Source organism: Thamnophis elegans, chromosome 3 (genome assembly GCF_009769535.1).
Source record: "Thamnophis elegans isolate rThaEle1 chromosome 3, rThaEle1.pri, whole genome shotgun sequence".
NCBI lineage: Eukaryota > Metazoa > Chordata > Lepidosauria > Squamata > Colubridae > Thamnophis > Thamnophis elegans.
The window spans coordinates 42458125-42484545 of record NC_045543.1 but is presented as its reverse complement, the minus strand read 5'-3'; the positions used below and the strand labels follow the sequence as shown (position 1 = coordinate 42484545).

Sequence of the window (26421 nt, the reverse complement as noted above, 5' to 3'; positions counted from 1 at the left end):
GGCCGGGGCCTCTGAAGGAGCGGAAACAGGACTACCAAAAAGAGTGGGCAGCATGCAGGTGGAGGCCTTTGACAGATTAGGCCAGACCTGGGCAGAAAATAGATAGGTAGAAATTCAATTTTTTTCCCTACTGGATTCTGTGGGTGTGGCTTGGTGGGGGGAGTCATGTGACTGAGTGGGCATGGATGTGAGTGATGTTGAGTTGGCCATGCCCACTCAGTCACATGACCCCCTCACCAAGCCACACCAACAGAACCAGTAGTAAAAAAAAATTAATCCCACCACTTAATACACCCATCTGGGAAATGACAAGCATGAGTGACTGAGCAGAGCCTCCCAATCTAGAAATGGCCGTAACTGGAACACAATACAGAGCTATGTGAAGGCGGTCCTAACCACCATTAATTGTTACTATCTCTTTTTCCCCCCTCAGCTTCTCCCAGCACAGCAAATTTTGCAGTCTTTCTGTTCTTGGAGAGTTATTGCACTCACAGTGCCCAAGCCATTTTGCATAATGTCTTTCTGATATTCTATTGGGGGGAATAAAAACTTTCAGCACAGAAAATCCACGTACAAATTTTTGCCGATTGAAAATTGGACTAAAGGCAAAAAATGCAGTGGCAACCGAAGCTTCCAAGTTCAACAGTAATCATAGATTTTAAAAACATACAGTACCTCTGCGTCTGAAAGACTTCAGAGTGTCTGCCTTGTGCTCACTTCAGAAACGTTATAGATATGCTGCTGAACTGTTTGTTGTGTTTCTATTAAATAGCAAATAGGTTTTGGACAATGCCACTATTATATTCTTCATATACCCAAATGCCTTCAGCATAAATCAAGTCTTAGTCATGTTCACAATACTTGATAAAAACTGCTTGGTGGGACACCTTTTTGCTAATGTCCCTAAATAGGTTCTCAGAAGTAAGAAAGCTCAGAGCAACAAGTACTTCACCGTTCAAACCTGTGCTACATATATTCTCTTCTGTTTGAAAGTCATTGTGTTTGGCAACACAGTAGAACCTCTGGTCATGAACACTTCTGACCAAGACCAAATCGGGTTCCAACCAAAAAATTCACAATTTTTTTTTACAGCCAGTTTCCCTTTCCGCACCATTTTCTTTTTTTGTAAGTGCCAAATTTTCAAAATTAGGTTCGGATCATGACCAAATCAGTTTGTGACCAAAGTTATGGAACCAATTATGGCTGTGACCAGAGGCTCTACTGCATATAGAACATGTGTTTGCCCAAGATAACTGTCACAAAGAAAAGTTAGAAGAACCCATGGGGCTATGGGGCATGTGAAACTCGTGAATAGTTAATTGTCCACTCGGGAATTAATTCAAACTAGAAGATTAGGGCTAAGTCCTCTTCCTCTATCCAGGAATGATGTCTGAAAGAACTATATTTTAATAGAAAGTTCTCTTTTTCATTTCCAGCACCCTATTCTTTTGTGACTATCCCTTGGCCTAATAGACACAAGAATCACATAGCTGGTCTGTTTCAAGGGATTCTTAAAAGTGCATTGCTTGAAAGGTAAAGATTTACTCAACTATGGTAACATCTTCCATTATTTGTTATTCTGGATGCAAGAGATCAGCCCATAGATTTTCTGTGATCAAATGTTTTATTTTGTCTGAGCATTCCTTGGCAGCGCTGGATTTATGCTTTTAAAATCTAGCAAGCTATAAAATGTATTTTGCATACTCTGTTTTACAATTTTACATATTGAAAAAAATAATGTTAACATTCATCTTTCTGCACCTTAACAATCAATGTGGAAGCCATAAAAATAACATTTATTGCACAATACTACTGCTTTTAGCAGCTGATGCATAATTTCAGACAGGAATTTTTTGAACATACCTGAAAATTATTCAGATTTTTCTGTTAGAAAAACTTAAAGTGGCAGTCTTAGTATATTTGAATTTTAAATTTGCCACCACAGCTTACTTTATTTCATACTTACATGGAGTAGGTACCTCTTACAATATCTATTTCAGGTAAAATTAGTGAAATCTGATTTACTAGCCCCCTTCACCAAAGACGGATTTGAAAAATTTTAATTAAAATCTTTGGAAACTATATTACACTAGCTTGTATGAACTGTTTGTATATAAAAGCTTATTTCATCATGAGAGATTCTAAGGTTATGACAGAGATCCATACTGGATTCGTTATCCTCATAACAGGAACTACTCCACATGTACATATCATGATTCACATAAAGCAAGCCCAGTTTCAATAAATAAGAGAAAGGAGACGCTTCAGTAGTCTCCTCTGGCACTGTCCTCTGCATTACAGAACCCCTACTTGCCCCTACTTGATTTTAAGGAAGATGTTCATTGTTACGGTTAGCTTTCATTCAGAATGTTGAAATAAATATTTGGATAAAATGCCTACTCCTGACAGGTATGACACAGAAAATAAGAGAAATCAGTTTTTAAGATGAATCATCACTATTGTGTTGTATTTCTTGGCTGATATTAATCTTTCCAGGAAGATCTTTTAAGATCTTTTAAAAGCTTCCTGGATCTAGACTAGCTTATCAGTGAGACTTACAGTAAGTTAAAAGAAAAATTAAAACAACTTCCTGGTTTTTTTTAAAAAAATCTTTATTTCACTGGCTCTCTACCCTGCCCTGTTCTTCCCTCTCTCCAGACTTCTGTTTATATCAGCCAGGCAGAATGATTAATAATCTGTGTCTATAATCTGTCTCCTCCAGGTATGCCAACCTGCCTTTTGTTTTCCACTTCCTAGGCAGCCTAAGCTGCTGTTCATGGTAAGAACATATGAATGACTTTGGAAATGTGTAACCATATCAGATGAAATGTCTAAGAACCTTTCTACCTCTCCCCACTCCCTGAAAGAAACTCCAAAGGGAGCAAAGGAGTGCTTACCATGGCTGCATGTCTACAATACATGCATTTTTCATAAAAGAGAGCCAAGCCCTTGCAAACAAACTTTGCAGTCAGATGAAGCACACAGGCTCCAATACCAAGCAGATAATGGGCTCGAAAGAAGTAATGAGGTAATACTGGCACCATTTGTCAATCTCCAGCTTTCAGTCAAGGTTTTGAAGGTTGAAAGTGTCCTTCAAAGATTTCATCACCAGTCGCATTCTCATATGCAGGAGGTGGAGTGAGGGGCTCCAGGCGTTCCAGGCGTTCTAGGCGCTCTTCGCTCCCTTTGAGTTCATGAGTATCTGAGACAAAGCGTTTCAGTCTTGGGGGCAGGAACAGTCGGAAGCGCAGCCTCGAGTGCAGATCTGTTCGGAGGCCCGCCGTGTACCAGGCTCCACCGAGACACTCAATGCTTCCACCACTGTCTCTCCATGGGCAGGAGGCTCAATAACCACACTATAGGGAGGGGGTTCTCCTTGGGTTACTCCAGGACTAGATGTAATGGTCCAAATTGTGGGCGCTGAATCTGACAAGTAGCCAGTAGCCACCACTTCCTCATATGCTGGTGCTTCGTAAGTTGCGTTGTCTCTGTATAATAAAAAAAATGGGAGCAAAGTTCAAAATATCTGCTTCCGGGTTCCATGAGGAACAGTTACCTATTTTTTTTAATGAGACTCAAGCAAGATTCTAAATCATTTCAAGCACGTAGGTTTATTGTATCTATTTCTACTTAATTCCCATAATTGCATTCTACATCCTGTTTGATTATTATTCTGCAAGAATGCAAAAATCTCCTCCTTGTAAATTATGCTATATAATTCAACTTCCTGACGTATTTATCTGAAATAAGTAAGCAATAATCTAGTAGATTGTCATCTATCCAGTAGATTGTCATCTCTTTCATGCACCATTGGGCATGTGATGCAATGATTATACTAATGTTATTTCCAATACAACTTGTCCTGATAAGCCTAGAGCAGTTCCCAAGAAAATCTTAAATGAAGAAGAAAATAATTAAACCAAACATTTTTAAATGCAATAAAAACAACAATTAACAAGCTTCACTTTAAAAAAAGGAATAATTGAGCAACCTAAAAAGCAATCTGGTAGTGAAACAAATTGTATACTCCAAATACCTGGGTTAACAGACATGTCTCTGATTGATTGAATACGGCAACCCAACTCATGAATGGTGACTTTAAGTGGCTTACATACAGACAAAGCATAACAAACAACAAAATGCTGAGACACACTGTACTAGAGCATAACTGAGACCATGTTACAGCTTAGTGCAGCGATGGTGAATCTTTTTTGGCTCGCGTGCCATAAAGGGGGGGAGCGCAAGGGGGTCGTGCACGGGTCGCACCTATAATACAACGTGCGCCCCCCCCCAGTGCACATGCACAAATGAGATTCACTTAACAATTGTGGCACGAAAGGTGGTAAAATGGGGCAAAAGTCTCTTGACCATTGCTCAAACATTATCTTATCTTCCCCCCATTTTTGCATGCTTTTTTCGCCCTCCCAAGACTCCAGAGGCTTTATAGGAGCTGGGGAGGGCGAAAACAGCCTCCATCCCCCCGTAGGCTCTCTGGAGGCTTCAGGAACCTGAAGCCTCCAGAGGGCTTAAACTGGTCCTACGAGCAAACCGGAAGTCACTTCCGGTTTGCTCGTGGGGTCCTTTTTAGTCCTTTGGAGGCTTCAGGGAAGCCTCCTGAAGGTCCCTGAAGCCTCTGGAGGGCTTAAACTGACCCTACGACCAAACCAGAAGTCCTTTCCCAAACTTCCGGTTTGCCCATAGGGCTGTTTTTGGTGCTCCGGAGGCTTCAGGGAAGCTCCTGAAGCCTCCTGGGGGGGAGGTTCTTTTTGCCCTCCCCAGGCTCCTATAAAGCCTCTGGAGCCTGGGAGGGCGAAAAATGACATGTGCGCTGGCCAACTGACAGGGCAACGCCTCGTGTGCCCTGAAAATGGCTCCGTGTGCCACCTGTGGCACGCATGCCATAGGTTCGCCTACCCGGGCTTAGTGTAATCCAAACCATTACAGAAGAGCTTGTCCCACATTCTGGCCCAAACGCCGGGGGTGGGGGTGGGGAGAATGGTTTTTTTTAACCTTATGGAAAGCCACTACAGTCAGAACCAATCCAAATCTCAAAGACTTCGGGTATATTGTTCCAAAGAGTAAGCACTGTAACTGCTTTCCAGTTCCACTAGGTGTCGTTGTTTTCTATGGAAGGGATCTGAAGCACAGCTACTTTGGCTGGAAGTCATTTAAAACAGCCCGGGGTCTACTTGCATTCCCTTGGAAGAATTCCGTGACTTAGTGCTACAACTGAGAAACCCTAATTCTGGCTACCACCGAAGGCACACATGCGCCATTGCCCATAATTCAAAGTGCCCCCCAACATGCGCACACAACCACATCCTCTCCCACATGCGCCGCACTACTCTTCCCTAAGCTGAGCTTGGCATTTCCTCCAGGCGGCCGGGGGAGCCATTTTTGCCCTCACCGGGCTCCAGGGAAAGAGTCGGGAGCCTGGGGAGGGCGGAAAACAGGCCAACAGGCAAAAACGAACTTCCAGTTGCCCCGTTGGGCCTGTTTTTCCCCCTCCCCAGGCTCTAGGGAAGACAGAAAGGCTGAAAATCAACTGGCCGGCATGCACATGTGCACTGGAGCTGACAGCTCACATACCAGCAGATATGGCTTCACGTGCCACATAGGTTCGCCATCACGGTCCTAGAACATCAGATGAACATACTAAAAAAAGATAATGTTTTGAGCAATGGTCAAGAAACTTTTGCCCCATTTTACCACCTTTCGTGCCACAGTTGTTAAGTGAATCACTGCAGTTGTTAAGTTAGTGACATGGTTGTTAAGTGAATCCAGATTTCCCATTGACTTTGCTTGTGGAAGGTTGCAAAAAGTGACCGCTGCAACCATCATAAATATGAGTCCAGTTGCCAAGCATCCACATAGGCCTTACACATAAGTGTAAATTATGATGGCCATAACTCATTTTTTTCAGTGTCCATTGTAACTTGAATGGTCACTAACAAACTGTGGTAAGTCAAGGTTTACCTGCAGTTCAATCTATACTAATGATCCCTTTTCAGATGTGTGGTATTGCAGAACAGAATTCCCAGTCAATGAAATTGGCTTGGAATTCTAGGAACTGAATTTTCAAGCCATCCTGGAGAAAGGCAGGTAGTGATAATATGAATTAAACTCTAGCAGCATCAGAGTAGCTGCCTTGAGTCTGATTTTACTACAGAATGAATGAAAATGCATGCATGCATGCATGTCAGCACTCAATGGGTATATGAAGAAATATGATGCAGATACACAACAGTGGAAAGGTTACAATCTTCATATCTTGCTATACATTTCCCAAAAAGCTTGAGCACTCATCACTGGAATTAGGATTCTAAACTAGAAAAGTCCTTGGTCTTTGCCAGCTTCCCTTAAACTGGTATCAGAAATGGGTGCAAATATCCTGTGATTAAGATATGTGAAAATTAGCACAACTACATGGTCTTACCCATTGTGGTTTTGTCTTCTTGGGGCTGCCTGGGCCTCTTCTCCTGCATTCTGATGCTTCAGGCATTGTTCAGCTGCCACACTAATGAGGAGCCAACCAAACACAAGCCCCCTGCTACAAGAAAGAAAACCCCAACAGGACTGATTTCAGTGGAGATGGCCAGCATCGTTTATGCCAATGAGAAGGGTGGCTGAGAAGAGCACCAGCAAGGTATGACGGAGACCCCTCCAGCGTGACTCTGACAACATGGCAACACAAGTGGGGGTAACAGTTGTTGACAGGATGAGGCAGAGCTGATGGTAGTATGGATGCCTGTGAAAGAGATGAAAAATAGTGCACAGAATAACACATGCCTGTTTATCCATGGGATGGAAAATATTCATTAAATGAAATGCTAACACCTGATGATGTGAGAACTTATCGTATGTGCAGCTCAAAGTGCTATAAAAGCATACAGGTTGTCCTTGATTTCTGACCACAACTGAGCCCAGAATTTTGGTGGTAAGTTGTTGCGTCATAAGTCAAGTCACCACATGATCGGACAATTTTACAACCATTTGTACAATGGGTGTTAAGAGAATCATGTGGTCATTAAGCAAATCACATGGGTCATAAGTCCAATTCTGGCTTGGTTCAATGTGCAGGGTTTTTTGCCAGAACAAAACAAAAGCATCACAAAATGTGATCACTTGATTGTGGGACACTGCAACCAACTGTAAATGGAGTTGTTGCCAAGCACCCAAAATGGATCACATGACTGTGAGAAAGGTGCAGTCATCATACTTTGAAGACAGTATCTTTAGTAACCTTTTGATACTCCATCATAACTTTGAATGGTTGTTAAAGCAAGCAGTTGTAAGTCAAAGATACCTGTATGGCAGATTGACAAGACACACAGATTCAAGTAATGTACGTATGCTAGACCATGAAAGCTCTTGAACCTAGCTGCCATACTTCTGAAAAAATGCAATATCAATAGTCGTCAGTCTCCAACAATTGAAATGGCATCAACCAAAACAGAGTGATATGCATGATTCAATGCATTTCCAAATATCAAGAGTTTAACGAGGATGCTAGGCACAACCATTCACAGTACTTCTCATTTGTAAACACTTAACAATCCTTACACAGTAGTGGGATTCAAATAATTTTACAACCAATTTGCCAAACTACTCAGAAAGATAACAACTGTTCTACTGAAGTGGTGCGAACTGGCTGAATCCCATCACTGCTACATACTTTAAATAGGAAGAAATTCAACAATGCATACGTATATTCAGGTAAAAGTCAATGGTTCCTGAGCTCTGCTGGGAGATGTAATATTTTAAGTAGTGGGGTAAGGATCCAGTAATGTCAATGATTTTTTTTAGAATTACATGGAGATAGACTCAAGGGTAGAGGAAGAAGGAAGAGAAAAAAAAATAGGGGGTAGAATTGTTCTTTGCTAAAATCTAAATTGGCCCATAAGTAAGTACAGAAATATAATTATTGTGGCAATGAAAGGAAAAAGCAAAACAAGAGAAAATAGGTTTTTTTTCTTATAGCAAGGACAAAGTATAATAAAATGTAACAGAACAAAAGGACACAAGAATATAAAAGTTCCAGCCCACTTAACCGTTCAAACTCTAAAATATCGTCATGCGTGCTTGGTTGACTAACCTTCCTTAGAGTACTTGCTCATAGCAAAGACCAAGTAGATGAAAGACTTAGAGAAGGATACAGATGACTTGCAACTGTTTTATACACCTGGAAACACTCTGTGTCCTTGAAAAGTCACATTCTTCAGCTAGGTTGGGATGGGGAGGGCTTGTATATGTGTGCCTTCAACTTACTGAGGATTCCTGGGGACTGCCTGACTACAGTACCCTAAAGGTTAATTTTTAATGGTTTTTTTCACATACAACTCAAAAGGTAAAAACATATCTAATACTTCTTCCCTCTTATTTTCCCACAACAGCAAACCTGTGAAGTGAGTTAGGCTGAGAGGGGGGGGGGGGGGAGGGGGGAGGAGAGAGAGAGAGAGACTGGTCCAGCTAGTTTACCATGTTTAACATGGGTTAGCAATCCCAGTCTCCTGACTTCTAGGCCAGCATCTTAACCACACCAAATTGATTGTCTTGCTAAGATTTTCAGAAGTGGCTTGTTCTTGGTGTCTTCCTAGAGCTGAGGCAGCAAGAGAAATGGGCCCAAAGTCATTTACCCAATTTGATGCCTAAGGCTGGACTAACACTCAATGTCTCCGTTTGCAGCCTTATGCTTTTAACTGTCTCTCAACTTCAGCTGGTTCAACAGCCGGAGGAAAAAGAATTATCACAGTAGCTCTGAACAAAGGGTATATGGACAAAGATCTGGGAGCTAGTTGAAAATGAAGTCACGTTGTGATGTAGAAATTCTGTGGTGATCGAAAGCAGTAATTACAGTAGTTAGTCTGCTCTTTATTTCCTTTCAGTATTTGCAGTTTGTATACTTGTAAATAAGATACCAATGGGACCTAGTTATGGGTATTCGCTTACACTCTAGAGTTTAACCTAAAGTCTTCACCTGGAAAGTGTGATTGCTCAGGGAAAAAAAAGTGTGTGACATTAAGTCAAAAAAAAGTATGATTTTAGCCAAAATGAAAACAGAAACCATCAATCAGAACATCGCATTAGGGATGAATTGCATGAATCAGGAGACTCTGGAGGATGAAGAAAGACCCTGACTCAGAAAGAACCTTACTCAGTTCCTACTGAGTCAAAAAGGCCAAGGATTCTGTTTGTGAAAGACTTAATCATTTATGCAAGAAATATAATTGTAGCATGACTTATTCCATAATGTAGTCTGGAATAGGCTAAGTGATGATGAATTTTTACTCAGATTGTTTCGGAATAAAATGAATAGCTTGGTAACTTAATTTATTTCATTTTATTATTTTATTTACATCCTGCTTTTATCATTTTACAAATAACTCAAGGAGGCAAACACATCCAACATATTTCCCTCCTCCTATTCTCCCCACAACAACAACCCTGTGAGGTGAGTTGGGCTGAGAGAGTGGCTGCCATAAAGTCTCTAGTCAGCTTTTATAGGTAAGGCAGGACCACAACTCACATTCTACTGTTTTTCATCTGGCGCCTTAATACAAAAATATTTATATAAATATATTATATATAAAATGGGCAGCAGAATTCAACATTATTGGGATTATATGGCATATATGGAAGATTGCAATTTTGAACATAATAGGTATAATTGATAGAACATGAATTCATGCATGAAATGCCAGAAATAAAAACAAATATCTTGGGTGTCTACAAAGCTAAGAGAATGGAGAAGAATATGATAGATCTGACGAAAGCTGGTTGGATCTTATGAAATTGATTAATACATGCAAATAAGTGACTGCAATGCTCTCATTTTAACAGGATAAAAGAACAGAATAACAGAATTGGAAGGAATCTTGGAGGCCTTCTAGTCCAACCCCTGCTCTGGCAGGAAACCCTATACCATTTCTGACAATTGGTTGTCTAATCCTTTATTTAAAACTTCCAGGGTTGGAGTATTACATCTTCTGCAGGCAAGTTGTTCCACTGATTATTGTTCTGTCAGGAAATTTCTTTAGGCCTAAGTTGCTTCTCTCCTTGATTAGTTTCCATCATTGCTTCGTGTCCTGCCTTCAAGTGCTTTGGGAAATAGGCTGATCCGTCTTCTTTGTGGAAACCCACAAACATTTTATTTAGCATTTTTTTAATTCTAAAAATAATATTATATAGGTTATTCCTACATTAAACAGGCCCTTTATATTTTCCACATATCCTAAAGATTATTCATTTCATCTTAATAAACAGATACAATCCTGATAGTTCCAATAAATTGTTCTTCTCTTCTCTCTCTCTCTCTCTCACACACACACACACACCACAATAAATTTCATCAAACACATTCTCGAGCAGATCTATTGACCAATTTTATTGAACCAGTTTTTGAGTAAGAGATATCCAAATGTTTCCATTGGTGGAAAATGATTAACTTCACTGCAGTTAGACAATAACCTTCTTGTTTCATAACTTTTTACCTTTCTATCAAATAAAGAAGGTCAAAATCTAGGTCTAAACTTGATAAAAATAAAATTTATATATGTTTCATTTTGTTAAGGACATCCCTCCAAAATGTTGAAAGATATCGGTCCCATCAGAGATGGTTAGACATTCCTTTTTTATTGCACATTAGTGAGTATTATGCAGGGTGTCTGTAAAGTGTAAGGAAGATGAACCATGATGGAAATATGCAAGAACTTTACTTAGGCAAAAAGGAGCTGAAGCATTTTAAAAGTTCAGAACTATGAGTATAGTAACCCATTCTACTGTATTTTCAATACATCTAAATACATTCTGAATACTATTCCTTTGAATTACATGAAATAGTTTGATCAACACTGAAAGTTGTCTTGCTATTTGAGCGTCCAACAAGAGCACCAATGATAATACTAATGCTACCATTATTGTAAGAATAGTAACACAAATCTTGCAGGTCTGAAAGTCCCTCTCTTCCTTCTAGTTTATTGTCTCAAAAACTAGGAGGCCCTTTCTGAGATGCTTTCCCCCGCAACCTCCACCCCTCCTTCAGACCAGATTTAGTTTCTCAGATCATTGTCTAGACTCTGCCACTTTTCCTTCTGTTTTCCATGATCATTGACACAATAATAGTGTAACTTCTTAGTGTAAGTTCAACTCTCTAGATGAGTTATCATGATAAAACTAACAGTCTGCAAGGGATGCTTTTAGTCTAGGAAAGAGTGCTGAATTCCACAAACAAACCTGGAGTGACAATGATAATTGGACCAGAGCTGCAAAGATTGATGATGCCAAGCACTGAAAGAAAAATCACTTGCTTTACTCACATGCACATAGGATTCACAATTCTAAATACGAAGAGCAGTGGCAGGTTTTGCACAAATTCATCTTGTGCACCAAGCGCACCTATTCTTGGATTGAGAGGTCCCGCTCATGCCACCCTCGATTATGAGTCTTGTTACTGTGCTCAAGTCTGAGGTTTGATGGGAAGGATCTAGATAGTTTTCTTCCATAGATCTTCCATAGGTCCTTCCACAGATGCCATAGATCTTCCATAGACTCTTCCATAGATCTTCCATAGATCTTCCATAGATCCATAGATTGAAGCACCAACCAAAAAGAGAAGATGAAGATGGGTAACAAAGGACTTTCTATCTTGAGAAGAAGGTAAACCACTGCCTCCTTAAGCTCAGATGAATCTACTCCCTCCCTCACTGCTTGGAGTTTTGGCTTTAACCAATCAGAGAGGCATGGTCCAATAGTTGTTCTCATAGGTCAACCAACTTCCTTGAGATGAACAAGCACAAACTCTCTCAGATAACCATGTCAAGCTGGAGTTCACTAAGGGCTAATCCAAGTGTTTTACCTGACAGATGCCTCAAATAATCCAGACTCAGAAATGTACATAAAATGCCTATCCAGGTCTTGGTAAAACAATGCTAGGTTGACTCTATCATCCATAGTAAGATCCTGATGTAGGAATGGCTTATTACAGAGCAACATGGCACTAAGGACCACTGAGAAATCAGTGACTATCCCTGGAGTTGAGCCAGGGTTGTAGAAGGCAGAATTGGTACAAGAAACTGAGTACACTTTCCCTAAGAGCTGCCCATTCCTTGTCTCCTGCCATATCTCCTTCTGCCCATCACCAGCAAGTGGCAACCATCCCCCTCCCAATTGAACCAAACCCAAACCTGGAAGCTCTCCCCCAGGTTGAAGTAAGATGCAACCATCTACTATCTAACCAGCTAGCTTGTCAGAAACCTTAATTCACTTCTACTCATGAGTAGAACCTAAAGTAATCCATCGCATCAATCAACATACTATAATACAAAACCCTGATTTCATCCCACACTGACAACTGCAAACTGGCATTACCTGAGAAGGATATTGTTGCCTAGGATATTGTTGTGTCTACTATCTCACACTCAGAGAGAAAACAGACATACTTGTCCCAACTTGGACATTTCCAGTCTGAAAAAAATAATCCTTCCTAAGCACCTGCCCAAAGTCCCAGTGCTTCTCAGCACCTGGTACTCTGGTGCCTTACATGTAAACAGCACAAAAGTCACCCCCAACATTTGGAGCGAAGAGCCGATAGTCCACTTCCTTGTGGTTCCAAGGACAAGGTGGCAGGAAGAGTAGGTGGTGCTTCTCAAGGTCATGTATTCCACAGAAGCTGTGGACTCAGGCCAGCAGCCAATTCAGGTGCTTGGCAAGATTGAGGGAAATGGGAGAGTGAAATGAGCAATTGGATGGATGAATAGAATCTAAGAGATTACTGGAATGCCTTAGAAAAGCTATGAATTTTATTAAAGATAGGGCAAGCTAGCAAAGATTTGTTCAAACGGTTACCCAGAGGCAACAAGATTCAATGATCCCTAAATAACTGTAGGCATTCCTGCTATTACGTGCTGTTTATTCCTTGGGTTGGACACAAAAACACAATCCACCATAAACTTTGGTATGCCTGTCACCAATTCCTATTTTGTCTCTTTTGTCGCTGCTGTATATCACTGTCAAGTTGTGTCATAGGGATTTGCACATATGTCAGTCATTAAAATCAGTGGTTAGTCTCTGGTTAAGATGATATCCTCCTTCAAAAAATCACCAGTCAGTGGGAAAAATCAGCACCAATCAGGGTGCTGCAGCACAAATGGGGTGGGCCTGGTTTGGGGATTCCTTTCTAGCCTGGTCTGCGCCTCCTATCACATCTCCCAAGTTAAATATGAAATTTTGAACAGAGAAAGATTGGAATAGAAATAATTGCACATTCTAGAAGTCCCGTTTCTACTATGATGTACAATTAATTATGTCCTCTAAATAGGGTTAACTAAAGCTGACTAGCTGCTGTGTAAGGTGATATAACCAGCCAATGACCAAGAAAGGCCTAGTTTGAAGTCTCTTGTGATTTTCAGGATTTTATGTGAGGGGAAAAAAGTGACAATCCATGTTTGAAAACAAAAATACTGCTTCTGGCATAGTGCTGATCTGGTACTGAATAATATCCTCCCTTTCTTGCTCAGATTAAATAAATTAAATGGGGATTGATCTCAGCACAAATGGGAGAGCAAACACCAGGAAAGAATGAATTCAGGGGGTGAGGTGGCTAATAGCCATGCCAAATACTCACGAACACAGCTCTTCTTATGTCCACAACAGATGGCAAAATGTCACACATTTTGTTTGCCTTGAATCTGAGTAGGATAAAATCAATTTAAGGGGGAAAGGGTATTTTTATTCTAATACATTAAAGGACAGCACAAGGCTGGAGATAAGATGAAGAAAAATCTTGGAGCAATGAATTGGAGATGAGAATTGTCTGGGCAGGATGAAGGCTGCAAGCGGGGATCAGCTCCAAGAACACATCAAAACATACATCACAAATGAATACCATCACTTACTGCAATCTGACACAGGATTAAGAATGGCCTCGGTAGGTGAAATGCTTAGAAGTCTACCTGGCCTGAAGTAACTGCCTTTTGCCTTAGAAGTGAAATAGCCTAATATTGATCTGGGTTATTGAGCTACAAAGACAGGCTTTTATCCTGAATGGAGCAAGCAGGCCCTCTACTGCCTGTTAGGGGCATAATCTTTAAAACAAAAAGTTCTGAAGGAAAATATCTTAAGTGCCACTTGAACGTTGTCCTTTTTTGGCCTGAAGGAAATTCCAGTTGACGGAAGTTCTGCTCATATTCTCCATTTGCAATGATAACAGCTTTATGCTCGAGTCACATTTCTTGGGGGTTAAATCACAAAGAGATTGCCCTGTGTGCCTAAGTGCACATCTGTTGACAGCAAAGGGCAGGAAAATTCCACTCTTCAGAGTCAGAAGGTGCTTATGAAACCCAAATTAGAAAGGGAGGGGAAAAAAAGAAAATAGTCAGAAACTGGAAGCAGAAGGGGAGATTCACAGGAGTTGCATAATTGCTCAAACAAATGAGTTCTCTGAATTACTCTAGTCTTTACTTCCATCCTCTCAGCGGCTTTCGATACCATCGACCATGGTATCCTTCTGACGACTGCGGGAGGTGGGGGTGGGAGGCACGTTTTGCAGTGGTTCTCCTCCTACCTCTCGGACAGGTCGCAGTCGGTGTTGGTCGGGGACAGAGATCGACCATGAGGCCCCTAACATATGGGTGCCGCAGGGGTCGGTCCTGTCCCCCGTACTATTTAACATCTACATGAAACCGCTGGGCGAGATCATTCGGAGGCACGGGATAAGATACCATCAATGCGGACGATACACAGCTGTATCTGTCCGCCCGTGCCAACTCAATGAGCGGTGGACGTATGAACCGGGGTCTGGAAGCCGTTTAAAGACTGGATGAGAGCAAACAAGCTGATACTCAACCCAGACAAGACCGAGTGGCTGTTGTGTTTCCCTCCCAAAAATTTGACCAACATACCATCACTCAGGCTGGGGGGACAAACTTACACCCTCAGACAGGGTTCGCCTTGGGAGTCCTCCTGGATCCACAGCTGACCTTTGATCACCACCTGTCGGCTGTGACCAGGGGGGCATTCGCCCAGGTTCGCCTGGTGCGCCAGTTGCGACCCTACCTGAATCAGGAGGCTCTCACAACAGTCACTCGCGCCCTCGTGACCTCCAGGCTGAATACTGCAACGTGCTCTACATGGGGCTGCCCTTGAAGCGCATCCGGCGACTTCAGCTAGTCCAGAATGCGGCCGCGCGAGTGATTGTGGGTGCACCTCGGTTCACCCACATAACACCTATCCTCCGTGAGCTTCACTGGCTACCTGTTGATCTCCGTGTGCGCTTCAAGGTGCTTCTTACCACCTATAAAGCCCTCCATGGTAGTGGATCTGGGTACTTGGGAGACCGCCTCCTGCTGATTACCTCCTCGAGACCGATTAGATCTCATAGATTAGGCCTCCTCCATGTGCCATCTGCCAGCCAGTGCCGGCTGGCCACTACGCGGAGGAGAGCCTTTTCAGTGGTAGCTCCGCCCTCTGGAACGAGCTCCCCGTGGGGATCCGTACCCTCACCACCCTTCAGACCTTCCGCGCAGCCCTCAAGAACTGGCTATCCTGCCAGGCCTGGGGGTAGAGATTGATCTGCCCCCACCCGAATGTTGGATGAATGTTGTTTTTTTTAATTATATGTAATGTTATGTTATTGTCTGTATCCCCCTTCCTATGAGTTGTTAGCCGCCCTGAGTCCCCTCAGGGAAAAGGGCGGCCTATAAATAAACCCATTCAATTCAATTCATCCACACAGGTGCCAAGAAGCAGAACATTGTACATACAGCAAGACAGAAGTACGCATGCCAGTTCACATACACATAACATTAAAATTCAAATATTCAAATATTAAACCTTGTTGCAATCCTAAATATCATAGAATGGAGCATATAATTATGTAGAGAGAAACTAAAAGTTCTGAAAAAAAATATTTTAAACTCCTGAGACTATAGATATTTTGACTTGCTGACCATGTTGAGTGAAGACAAATTATCTTGGGCCACATATAAAATCTAACCGATTATCTAGACTCCTTTCAGTCTGGATTCAGGCCTGGCTACAGCACAGAAAGTGCTTTGGTCGCACTGACCGATGATCTCTGGAGAGCAGGAATAGGGGTCACTCCTCTATCCTAGTGCTCCTTGACCTCTCAGCGGCCTTCGATACCATCAACCATGGTATCCTTCTGCGACAACTGTGGGAGGTGAGAGTGGGAGGTACCGTCCTTCAGTGGTTCTCCTCCTACCTCTCGGACAGGTCACAGTCGGTGTTGGTCGGAGGGCAGAGGTCGACCCTAGGCCCCTTAAATATGGGGTGCCTCAGGGTTCAGTCCTGTCCTCCCTCCTGTTTAACATCTACATGAAGCCGCTGGGTGAGATCATTAGGCGATACGGGATAAAAATCACCAGTATGCGGACGATGCTCAGTTGTATCTGTCCACCCCGTGCCAACTCAGTGAAGCGGTTGATGTGATGTCAGTGCCTGGAGGCTGTCAGGGTCTGGATGGGAGTTAACAAACCAGCTCTCAACCCTGACAAGACCGAGTGGCTTGTTTTTTCCCTCCCAAAAATTGGCTATGTTCTCCAACTCTCAGGCTGGGGGGTGAAATAATACGTCCCTCAGATAGGGTTCGCAATTTGGGAGTCCTCCTGGATCCACAGCTGACTTTAGATCATCATTTGTTGGCTGTGACCAGGGGGGCATTTGCCCAGGTTCGCCTGGTACACCAATTGCGTCCCTACCTGAACCGGGGCTCTCACAACAGTCACTCACGCCCTTGTGACCTCAAGAGTGGACTACTGCAATGCGCTCCACATGGGGCAGCCCTTGAAGAGTGTTCTGAGACTTCAGCTGGTCCAGAACGCAGCCGCGAGAGCGATTGTGGGTGTGCCTCGGTACACCCACGTTACACCTATCCTCCGCGAGCAGCACTGGTTACCTATTGGTCTCCGGATACGCTTCAAGGTGCTAGTCGTCACTTATAAAGCCCTATATGGTATTGGACCTGGGTACTTGAGAGACCGCCTCCTGCCGATTACCTCCCAAAGACCCATTAGATCCCACAGATTAGACCTCCTCTGAATTCCATCGCCGGCCAATGTCGGCTGGCAACTACCCAGAGGAGGGCCTTCTCTGTGGCTGCTCCCGCCCTTTGGAATGAACTCCCCATGGAGATTCGGACCCTCACCACCCTTCAGGCTTTCCGTAAAGCCGTCAAGACCTGGCTGTTCCAGCCGTGACCCGTCAAAACCGCGGTCCACTAAAGCGCGCCCGATCAAAGCGTGTACGTGACGTCATCAGCAGCGTGACAAATAAAATTAAAAATAAATTAAAATTAAATTAAAGCAAGCCGATTCACATAAAGGTAAGGGTTAGGGTTAGGGTTAGGTTAAGGGTTAGGGTTAGGGTTACATTAAGCATTAGGGTTAGGGTTAGGGTTAGGTTAAGGGTTAGCGTTAGGTTTAGCGTTAGGTTAAGGGTTAGGGTTAGGTTAAGGGTTAGGCTTAGGGTTAGGTTTAGAGTTAGGTTTGGGGGGTTAGGGTAAGGTTTTCGCTTTAATTTTAAATTTACCGCTCACAGCGTGCCGTTTTCGTCGCGCTGTGATGACGTCACATACGCACTTTCGTCGAGCGCGCTTTAGTCTACCACGGATTTGTGGTGGAACCGTTCCAGCAGGCCTGGGGTTGCTGAGTCCCATCCCCTACTCGAATGGGTATGCGTGTTGAGACCTCTTAGACTGTTTTGTACTGTTGTTTGTTTTTGTTGTGGTTTTCCTTTTATATTGTCCCCCCCCCCCTTGGTTTTGTTAGCCGCCCTGAGTCCCTCGGGAATAGGGCGGCATACAAGTCGAATAAAATCTTCAAACCTTCAAACCTAATATAATCAATGTATATAAATACATTAGTTTACGATCCTATGGGGTCGCATTACTAGCTGTCTGGGGCCGCATATGGCCTGCAGGGCAGGGGTTAGACACACCTGCTATGGACATTCCTTCAAAAGACTTCTGGATCGCCTTCAGGTTCCTCATTTTAGGCTATGGCTGTCTAGAATAAAATGTGGTCATGGGTGGTATGAAAGATAAAACTTTCTAAAATAATATTTCATGAAAGCAAACATGTCTATGATGAGCAGGATTATGTGGTGTGGTTTGTCATGAAATGCTGGCTAACATTAAACTAGGAATCAAGAAATAACTCAGGAATCAACTGGCATAATTCTCTTCTTGCCCATTAAAACTCACTGTGACCTATGTCCAGTCTCACAATTTCTTGGCCTAACCTGTCTCACAAAGTTGTTTTAATTTAGTTGAATAAATATGTGAGCAGGAAGCATTGTTAGTTAGGGACTAACAGTTAGTTAGGGACTAACATAGGGTAACCATTGAGGCCACTATAGTGATACTGCTGGAGATTAAGGCATTGGGATTAGTATGGGGTTTTTTCCAGTTTAGAGACAACGTTTGTATTATTTTCTTTAAAACGTTCCCAGACATTCTGTTTTTTTCAGTGATTTGTTGAGGAAATTCAACTGCACAATTTCTAGAACCCCTTCTCCCAAAACTAATTAGGAATTACCCGTAGCTCATGTAATATAAGTAACAATTCCTTCCTAGAGTTATAAATAAACTTTATAATATAATCTTTATATAATAACAAAGGTTAATATGAATATACACCTTTTGATATCTTGAAGAGAAAAAGATATAACTAGACTTTATACTTCTACATTACATTTTAAATGACGTCTCATGAGTGTTGGCAGTTGGCACCAATTTGAAAACTACATGCCAGCAGTTCTCAATCTGCTGAGTTAAACCCCCATTTTTTTAAGCAACTGGGAGAAGAGTCACTATTTTAAAAAACAGTCTTGATCAGACTTGTTTTGACAAAGCGGGAATGTCAAACTGATTCTGGATTTGAGTTTTCGTTTTGCCTAAGTGGACATCTACTGAATCACAGAGTCTGAAAACTTTCTGATCTACAGATTAATGTGTAATTATTAAAATTAAAAGTTATATTTCTTTCTTCTTCAGTTCTAAAATTAATTATTTTCATTCATGCAGAAGAAAGATTGTCACTTTGTTATTCCTTGATCCTTATAATGCACTGCATTTCAAATTCAAGTTTGTACATACTGTCATTGACAATTCAGAATAGTTATGTATATAAATATTTATTAAAAGTTTTATAAAGAACATAAAGACTAACACAAACTAATCAAGAATAACAGCAGTAAAGAAAGGAAGAAAAGGGAAAGAAAAAACTGCTTCTGAGTTTGTTTGCAGCAAACATAAATACTACTACAAAATTTTCTCTTATTTCCTGATTACAAAAAAGCTATAAATTGTGCAGTTGAATTTCTTCAACAAATCACTGGAAAAACAGAATATTAGGGAACCTTTTAAAGAAACTAACACAAACTTCTCTAAACTGAAACCATAGCAATCCCAATGCCTTAATCTCCAGCAGTATCACTATAGTAGCCTTAACTGTTCCCCTCCAAATTCCAGTCCCTAACTTTCCATTATCCAGCATTTTCCCCCCTAATAATCAAAACTACAAATTAAAACTGCATTTTTTTTCTGTTTCACGCAAAAAGTTTATAAGGTGTTTCTTTTCAGCCATAAATGTTGATACTGCTTTTTTCTTTAATCAAAGAAGTTAATTTAGACTTCACCAACCATTTCTCCATTGTGAGTAGTGCCAACCTTACCACATTGGATTAAATGACAGCTCAGAGTCTCATGATGTAAATTTTAATGTCTTTTTAAACACTTAGGAAAGGTTATGAGAGTTATTAAAAGAGACTAGGGGATACCAATGTTAATGTACCTGAATGTTACATATCTAAATATAACAAATGATATTTACAAGTTTCAGACTGAAGTTGGAATTCTCTTAATTAAGATTTTTAACAATATTTGTTGTTATAACTCTGTTATAACAAAAGTACCAGGAATTCAGACTTATGAACGGGAATAGGACCGTGCTGTCAGCACATCAGTAAATTTTGTGAAGAAGATACTTTGATCTCAGAACTGAAGAAGCTTCTTGGATGATAAGCAAACATTTTCAAGGGGAAAAAACCCCCAAGAAACTTAAGTTGCCTTTTGAAAAGCACCTTTGGGACATATTCTGATCTGCTTTTATGCTTGTCAATCATTCTCCATACAATACTATTCATTTATGTGTGTGTGTGTTCATACAACTACAGGAAACTCATATTTCGAGGAAACTGATACTTAATTCATTTACATAATCAGCTCTCATCTCTCTACAGCCCCCTTTGCCAAAGATGCAATAAGCTATGGATATTTACCAGCCACGGAGATCCTATGACAGATCCAGCCATGTGTTCTTGACTCTTGCTGTCATCTCCAGCTAACCGTAGTAACTCCTTTGCCACTGTCTCCAGCTAAAGCAACTCCAACAACTTCTCACACTTCCTGTCTTCACCACTGTTTCAGAAAGTCAGAGAAGACATAATTGCAAACTCTTCAGCTTTGTTAGATTTCCCCCCTCTCAAATAAAGCTGTCTTCTTTCAGCTTCTATTAATGTTCTTCACTTTTCTTCGCTGCCTTTCAGGCTAAGCTACTCAAATGATCAGGAAGCTAGTGAAGGAAAAGGGTGGTGTAAAGGGAGGGAAAGAGGGAGGGAATATGTACGTAGTTTGCCTCTTACCCTCCTTCCCCTATCGGGCTTAATCTCTTGTTCTTCTGTAAAAAGCCTTCAAGGACACCTCCCTCCACAGGGTGAGGCTTTGGCCTAGCCTTTAACTCCATAGCCTGTTCTTCATTAAACTGTTTATGAGAACTATAAAGATACACACACGGCATCCTAGCTACTCCAATTGCTTGCCAGGTGCTGTTTTCACCCTAGCTTTTGTACTATTGAACTAGTAGCAGCCAAATTAGCTTCCCAGGCAAGGGAGGTGTCTGTAACCCCCTGATGATTTCAAGTTTGGAAAAAAGTGAAAGGGCAGGTGCTCAACAATTCTGTAAAGTTACAACTATTTAGTGGAAACATCAACAAGAGTCTGAAAATTCTCAGAAGTCTTACTCAAACAAAGGAACTAAGCTTACAGCAGTGACACCTAAGCCCTGGTTGTCTGAGGGACTTCCATTAAGAAAGAAACACCATACTATAATTCAGAGGTGTCCAAATGTTTTATCTTTAGGAACCAATGATTTATATCAAAAGACCAAAATTACTTCCTCCCCCATCCATGGGAAAATTCGTATTCTACTTCTCCTCCAGCCTGTTCCTTACCTGTGATGGGGATTGAAACTTGGCTCTTACATGAGAATTGGGAATAACTGGTTGAAAGAGGAACCATCAGGTAAAGCTAAATTCCCACCTTCTATGAGAATCTGGAGCTCTCCCCCCCCCCCCCAATCTCCCAACCAGACTGTGGCTTCCAAAATTGTCTTGAGATTGTTGAGATTTCAGGATATAAAATGAAGGCACAACTATAATTCTGTCTTTGCAACTATGGCATGATGTTGTTATTATTCTTCAGGGGCTGGAGCGACCTAGATTTCTATTTTTATATACCTTTGTACTGATCTGCATTCAACACATATTCCAGATATGATTCCATCTATGTCCCAGAAATCTGCAATCAGATGTTGGTCCAGTTAACAACATTTCTGGGTACAGCTGCGTTGTGTTTGGAGGTCTCTTCATACTGACAGAAAGTACTGTTACCTGCTTTGCTTATCTAATCTGGAATGAAGCATACACGCATATCCAGGGCATCATAACCCAGATCATTTAACAGAACATCTAACAAAAATTGGAAGAGATATCAGAAAAAATGTGACCATGGATGCAAACATTTGAAGTCACCCCTCCATCAAAAGCCAGGGCAATCTGGAATTTCAATGAGCTCACCCTGCTAATTAAAAGGGAGGAAGTTCAGAACAATTATTCCAGAAGCCTGTTCAGCAACTGCTCTATAAATTGTCTTATGGGAAAGATGATAAAAGTTTTTCCTTATACTTTTTAAAAAATATTTATTGTCTTTTTATGTATACTTTCCATTATTATTCATTTCTTCATTCTTCAATTTATGTGGCATCCAGCTCACAATAGCAATTCTAGGCAGCTTACAACATTTTAAAATAATATAAAACATACATTAGTTTAGCAAGGTAGTCCAGACAAGATGTACAACCATGAGTACTAGCTCTATATAAAGTTACTTCAAAAGAATCTTGCAAGAAAATATTTCTCCTCTCCTTTCCTTCTATTCTTTGGAAAAACTTCTGAAAGGATCTCTTCTGAAACACTTCCTAGAACATCCCCATTCTTTTACATGCCTCTTGTCCTCTAAGGTCATTTATACCACAACATAATAGAGAGCACAGTGATATATATCACATCAACCAATGGAGACATTTCAGTTGTTATTCTGTAAAGTAAGATTACCACAGCATTAACACATAATTAACACAGCATTTTAAGATAGTTTCTTTGGATTGGAGGGGTGGTAAATGATAGCAAAAGTCAAAGGACTGAGCTAGGAATGTTCTACTTGGCTTGACCTTGTTCTTCCTAACCTAACCTCTGCCCTCAAATGGAGGCCACAGTCCTATTACCACTTAGAGTCAGCTACTAGCCCTGTAATGGAACATGGAAGAAATAACTTGGGTCGCGGTTGTCAATTAAGCAGAAACCCTGCATGCACTCTGTGGTATGTGAATAATACCTTGTTGACCAATAATCTAGTAAATTAGACAAGGACATGTAGGACACTTTGAAACATCACTCATCCCTTCCAAAGTAGTTGGAAGCAATTTGCCAGTTACCCTGCTGAATTCAGAATACTGACAACAAAAGTGCCAAGCCCTAACTGAACAATAAAAGCTTAGCTGGAAAAAGTTATTCATTCGGTATCCATGCAACTGCTGTCAGGCCTGGAAGCCATCTTTTGCTTTGGGCCTTCAGGCCTGCCAGATTTAGTCTGAGGGAAAATGGGTGGGGTGGGGAGGGATTATATGAAGTATGGGAGATATATAGTCTAAATAACATTCCTTTCTCAGAGAGTCAAGGACATCTTGTCCTGCACCTGAAGTGGTGTGACTGGGAGGCATCTCCAGTTGGGTTGGAGTCTGATTGGACCATGTAATGGACATGTGGGTGCTGAGAAGGGATTTGAACTTTCAATTGTGTGGGGAAAACATTGAAGCTTTCAGATTCGGATTTTCCCAGATGTGCCAATATGACATCTCTAATACAATGGAACTTTGAGGAAACTCAAGTCTTCTTTCATTAGGGGTGTTACTTGGAACTGTGGCAACTTCTGGTCTAGGAGAAGAATACACCCTCACCTCTAAGTCCTAGAGATGTATTCATCTGATGCAGTGTGTCAAATTTCAAATGTTTGAACAATCAGCTATTACATACCTCAAAAACTGGGTTGCTAGAAAACCTCATGTGATGCAAAATCATTCAAATGAATAATTAAAAAAAATGGGGGGGGGAAATAGGATTAGAAGAAGACACTCAAAAATACTTTTGCAAACCAAATACAATAAAGAATCCCAATATAGTACTTACACAGTTGAAAACATGTCTTCAAGGTTTTCAACTTTTTCTCTGAAGTCTTCATATATTGCTAATAAGTTCTCTTTTATCTGTCCTCTTTGATCGTCAATCCAAACTCTTAATAGATGTTCCATCTCCTCCTTTATGACCTGTCCTAATAGGCTTTGTAGCACTTTACTTGTTCCTCCTAAAACGTTTGTGGGTATTTTCTCAGCATTTCCCCCCCAATTGTCCACATCACTTCAGCAGCATGCAAGATGTTACATGCTCTTTCAGTTTTTTTCAAAATTTCTCCTCAGTTGATAGTTTTTTTTCTTTTCTTTCTCTACCTGAAGTTTTAACACCTTTATCGTTGTTTGGTACCTTAAACTGTTTTACTATTTTAGGAGAGAAAAACACACTTTTGTAAAAGTAGTAATAGCACCTGGGCTATCTTCAGGAAGGGAATTTTAGAAAAGTCAGGATGACTACAATCATGTAGTCACACCTTTTTGATCTTGTCTCACAATGCAGATTAAAAGGGAGACAGGGCTTTGATCACAGGTTCGTGGTCACCATCTTAATTTTTTTTACCTTGCCTATGGACACTCTTGAATAACATCAAAAATGAGAAGAGAGGCACAATAGACACTATCAAAGTAGCACACATGTAGAAAACTAAGTTGAGTGAGCAGTAAACAAAGCAGCAATCTGTTAATGTTCACTTAGGTAATGCTTGCAGCATTCATCTGCCATATCTCATTTTCTCAAAATTGAATGTCAGGAAAATCATGGATAAGCAAACATGGCCCCTGCTTTACAGAGATTGTCCCCTTATTTATTAATTGTGCATAGGTGAATCCATGTAGTATAAACACATGTTGTATGAAAACTGACTGTAATAGGATGAAGCTGTCAGGCCATTGCCATAATTCTTGTTGCATTAAAAAGTTCAGGGAGATGGCATAACTTTACATCATGAAAATAATGAACTGGGTAATTATAGACTACTGTGGACTACCAGCTAGATAAATTGCATAGTTTTAAAGCTACTGGAATTTATTGTGTAATATTGCCATCATTTCTAATCCCCTGGAGTAATCAAAAATTCCTTTATCCCTCACTCCACCCAAAGGGAAAAAAAGGGTGGGAAAAAAGAAGGAAACACATACAGCACATTGCTCCTCCCAGTGGAAACCAAAGGGAAAACTGACAGGACACTGGTCAGTTTCACTTTTGAATTTCTCCTTAAAGGACATTCAATAGATCACCTGGGAATACCTGGGAAGTCTGAAGGTGAAGAGCCAACAGAACAGGGAGAGAAGAGTTGCAAATGGGTTGACTGGTTGCAATTTGGATTCACTGAAGCTCAGCTGGCAATAAAACCAACAGAAGTCACAGAAGCACAGGGATCCAGAATTGCTTCTAAATTAACATGGAGTCATTGAATCCCTTCCTCACCTGAACTTAACCTCATCGGCACAGACAAGTCTCGGCAGTATCTATTTTGTGCTATGTACACCATGACATCACTTTCAACTTATCCCAGCCCATGAGTGTGAAAGATTTAAGTCATCCTTAGTTGTGCAGTATCAAAGTCTTTCCTGTTTATTCTGACATTGTCTAATAACAGTCCCAAACTCTGTTAGGCTTCCCCCCCCCCTTGATAGAAAGTTAGATGACTAAACAGAGTAGAACAGAGGCAATAAAGGCAGGGTATAGCCTGCAACAGGGACAGCCAATTTCATGCCAGCATAGTTTTCTGCTGATTCGAGGATGGGTGGAGAGCCTTCAGTTTCACAGTGGAGAAAGGTTCTTGGGTAGAAGTGCTTATAAACATAGAAAGTCTACAAGTCTGAGGTCCTATTCTTTTGTGCATTTTGGAAGATCAAAAATATCCTTCTTAATTATTGTCATATTTTATTTGTTTGTTTAATTTTTATTTTTGTTGGATGATAGACATGTTTATCCCCAGCATGTTTAACCTTAGTAACTGATGATTGATCCACTTCCTCTATTGGAAGTTGATTCCAAGCTTCCATTACGCTTTTTGTGAGATAAATATTCTAACATTATTTTTGAACTTCCCTCCTGTCAGTTTGAAGTTATGCTTCCTTATTCTTGATTTTTTGCTTAATATTAAAAGTAAATTAATATTAGGACCTTATTCATACCCTTGATCTAGTTAGAAATGAAAAGCTTTGAAATACTTCCCCAAAATATTTTGCCTTTTCCTTAAAATTCTGCCAATTCTGGCAATTCTGCCTAAATTCTTAGAATCATAAAAATCACTTTAGATAAAATCCTGTGCCAATTTTCTTGAGATGTCTCCTGCATGTCAAAGATGTTTCTGTTGGACATACAGATCTAAATGATGTGAGAAGATAAGTGGTCCCACAATTCTTTCTGAATATAGCTTTCTCTATAGGCAGAGACCTATAGATAGTAACAGAGAAAGGTACTGTGGGTTATGGAAAGGAGGCTCATCTTCCACCTGGATGCTCATTCACAGGAACACTGGTAAAAACAGACTAATCTGATAAGCTAATTTTAAAATCTCAAAAACTGTGATTAAACCCATTATTGTAGGCTTTTGTACAAGATTTTGCTCGTTCAATCTGTCGATCCACTAATTTCCCTCTTTTTTTCCCTTTCTTTCTGCTCTTTCTCTTTCATGGATTTTTTGGTTGCCAATTTCCTTATTTGTTATCTTTTTGTGTGTAAGCAACAGGAGTTATGTGAAATTATTTATTGGATTGAGGTAATAGGGAGCGGTTGCTGATAACAGGTAAGAATAGCAGTGCAAATATTATATCTCCTAGAGCATGGATGTCAAACTTGCGGTGTCATGGTGCATCATGAGACCTATTGGAATTTTTTCCTCCTTTGCTAAACCGGGCAGGGGCAGCACGTGAT

At 40.9% G+C, this 26421-nt stretch overlaps 1 protein-coding gene across 1 annotated transcript; it reads right to left on the bottom strand.

Annotated features, from left to right (window-relative positions):
- Window positions 1-1645: 1645 nt before the first annotated feature.
- TMEM139 (transmembrane protein 139) lies at window positions 1646-20544 on the bottom strand. The gene is given in 6 exon segments (XM_032214242.1): window positions 1646-3268; window positions 3271-3488; window positions 6437-6527; window positions 6530-6605; window positions 6607-6748; window positions 20296-20544. Coding segments are annotated over 5 exon segments (666 nt in total). The 5' UTR covers window positions 6685-6748; window positions 20296-20544; the 3' UTR covers window positions 1646-3065.
- Window positions 20545-26421: the final 5877 nt, after the last annotated feature.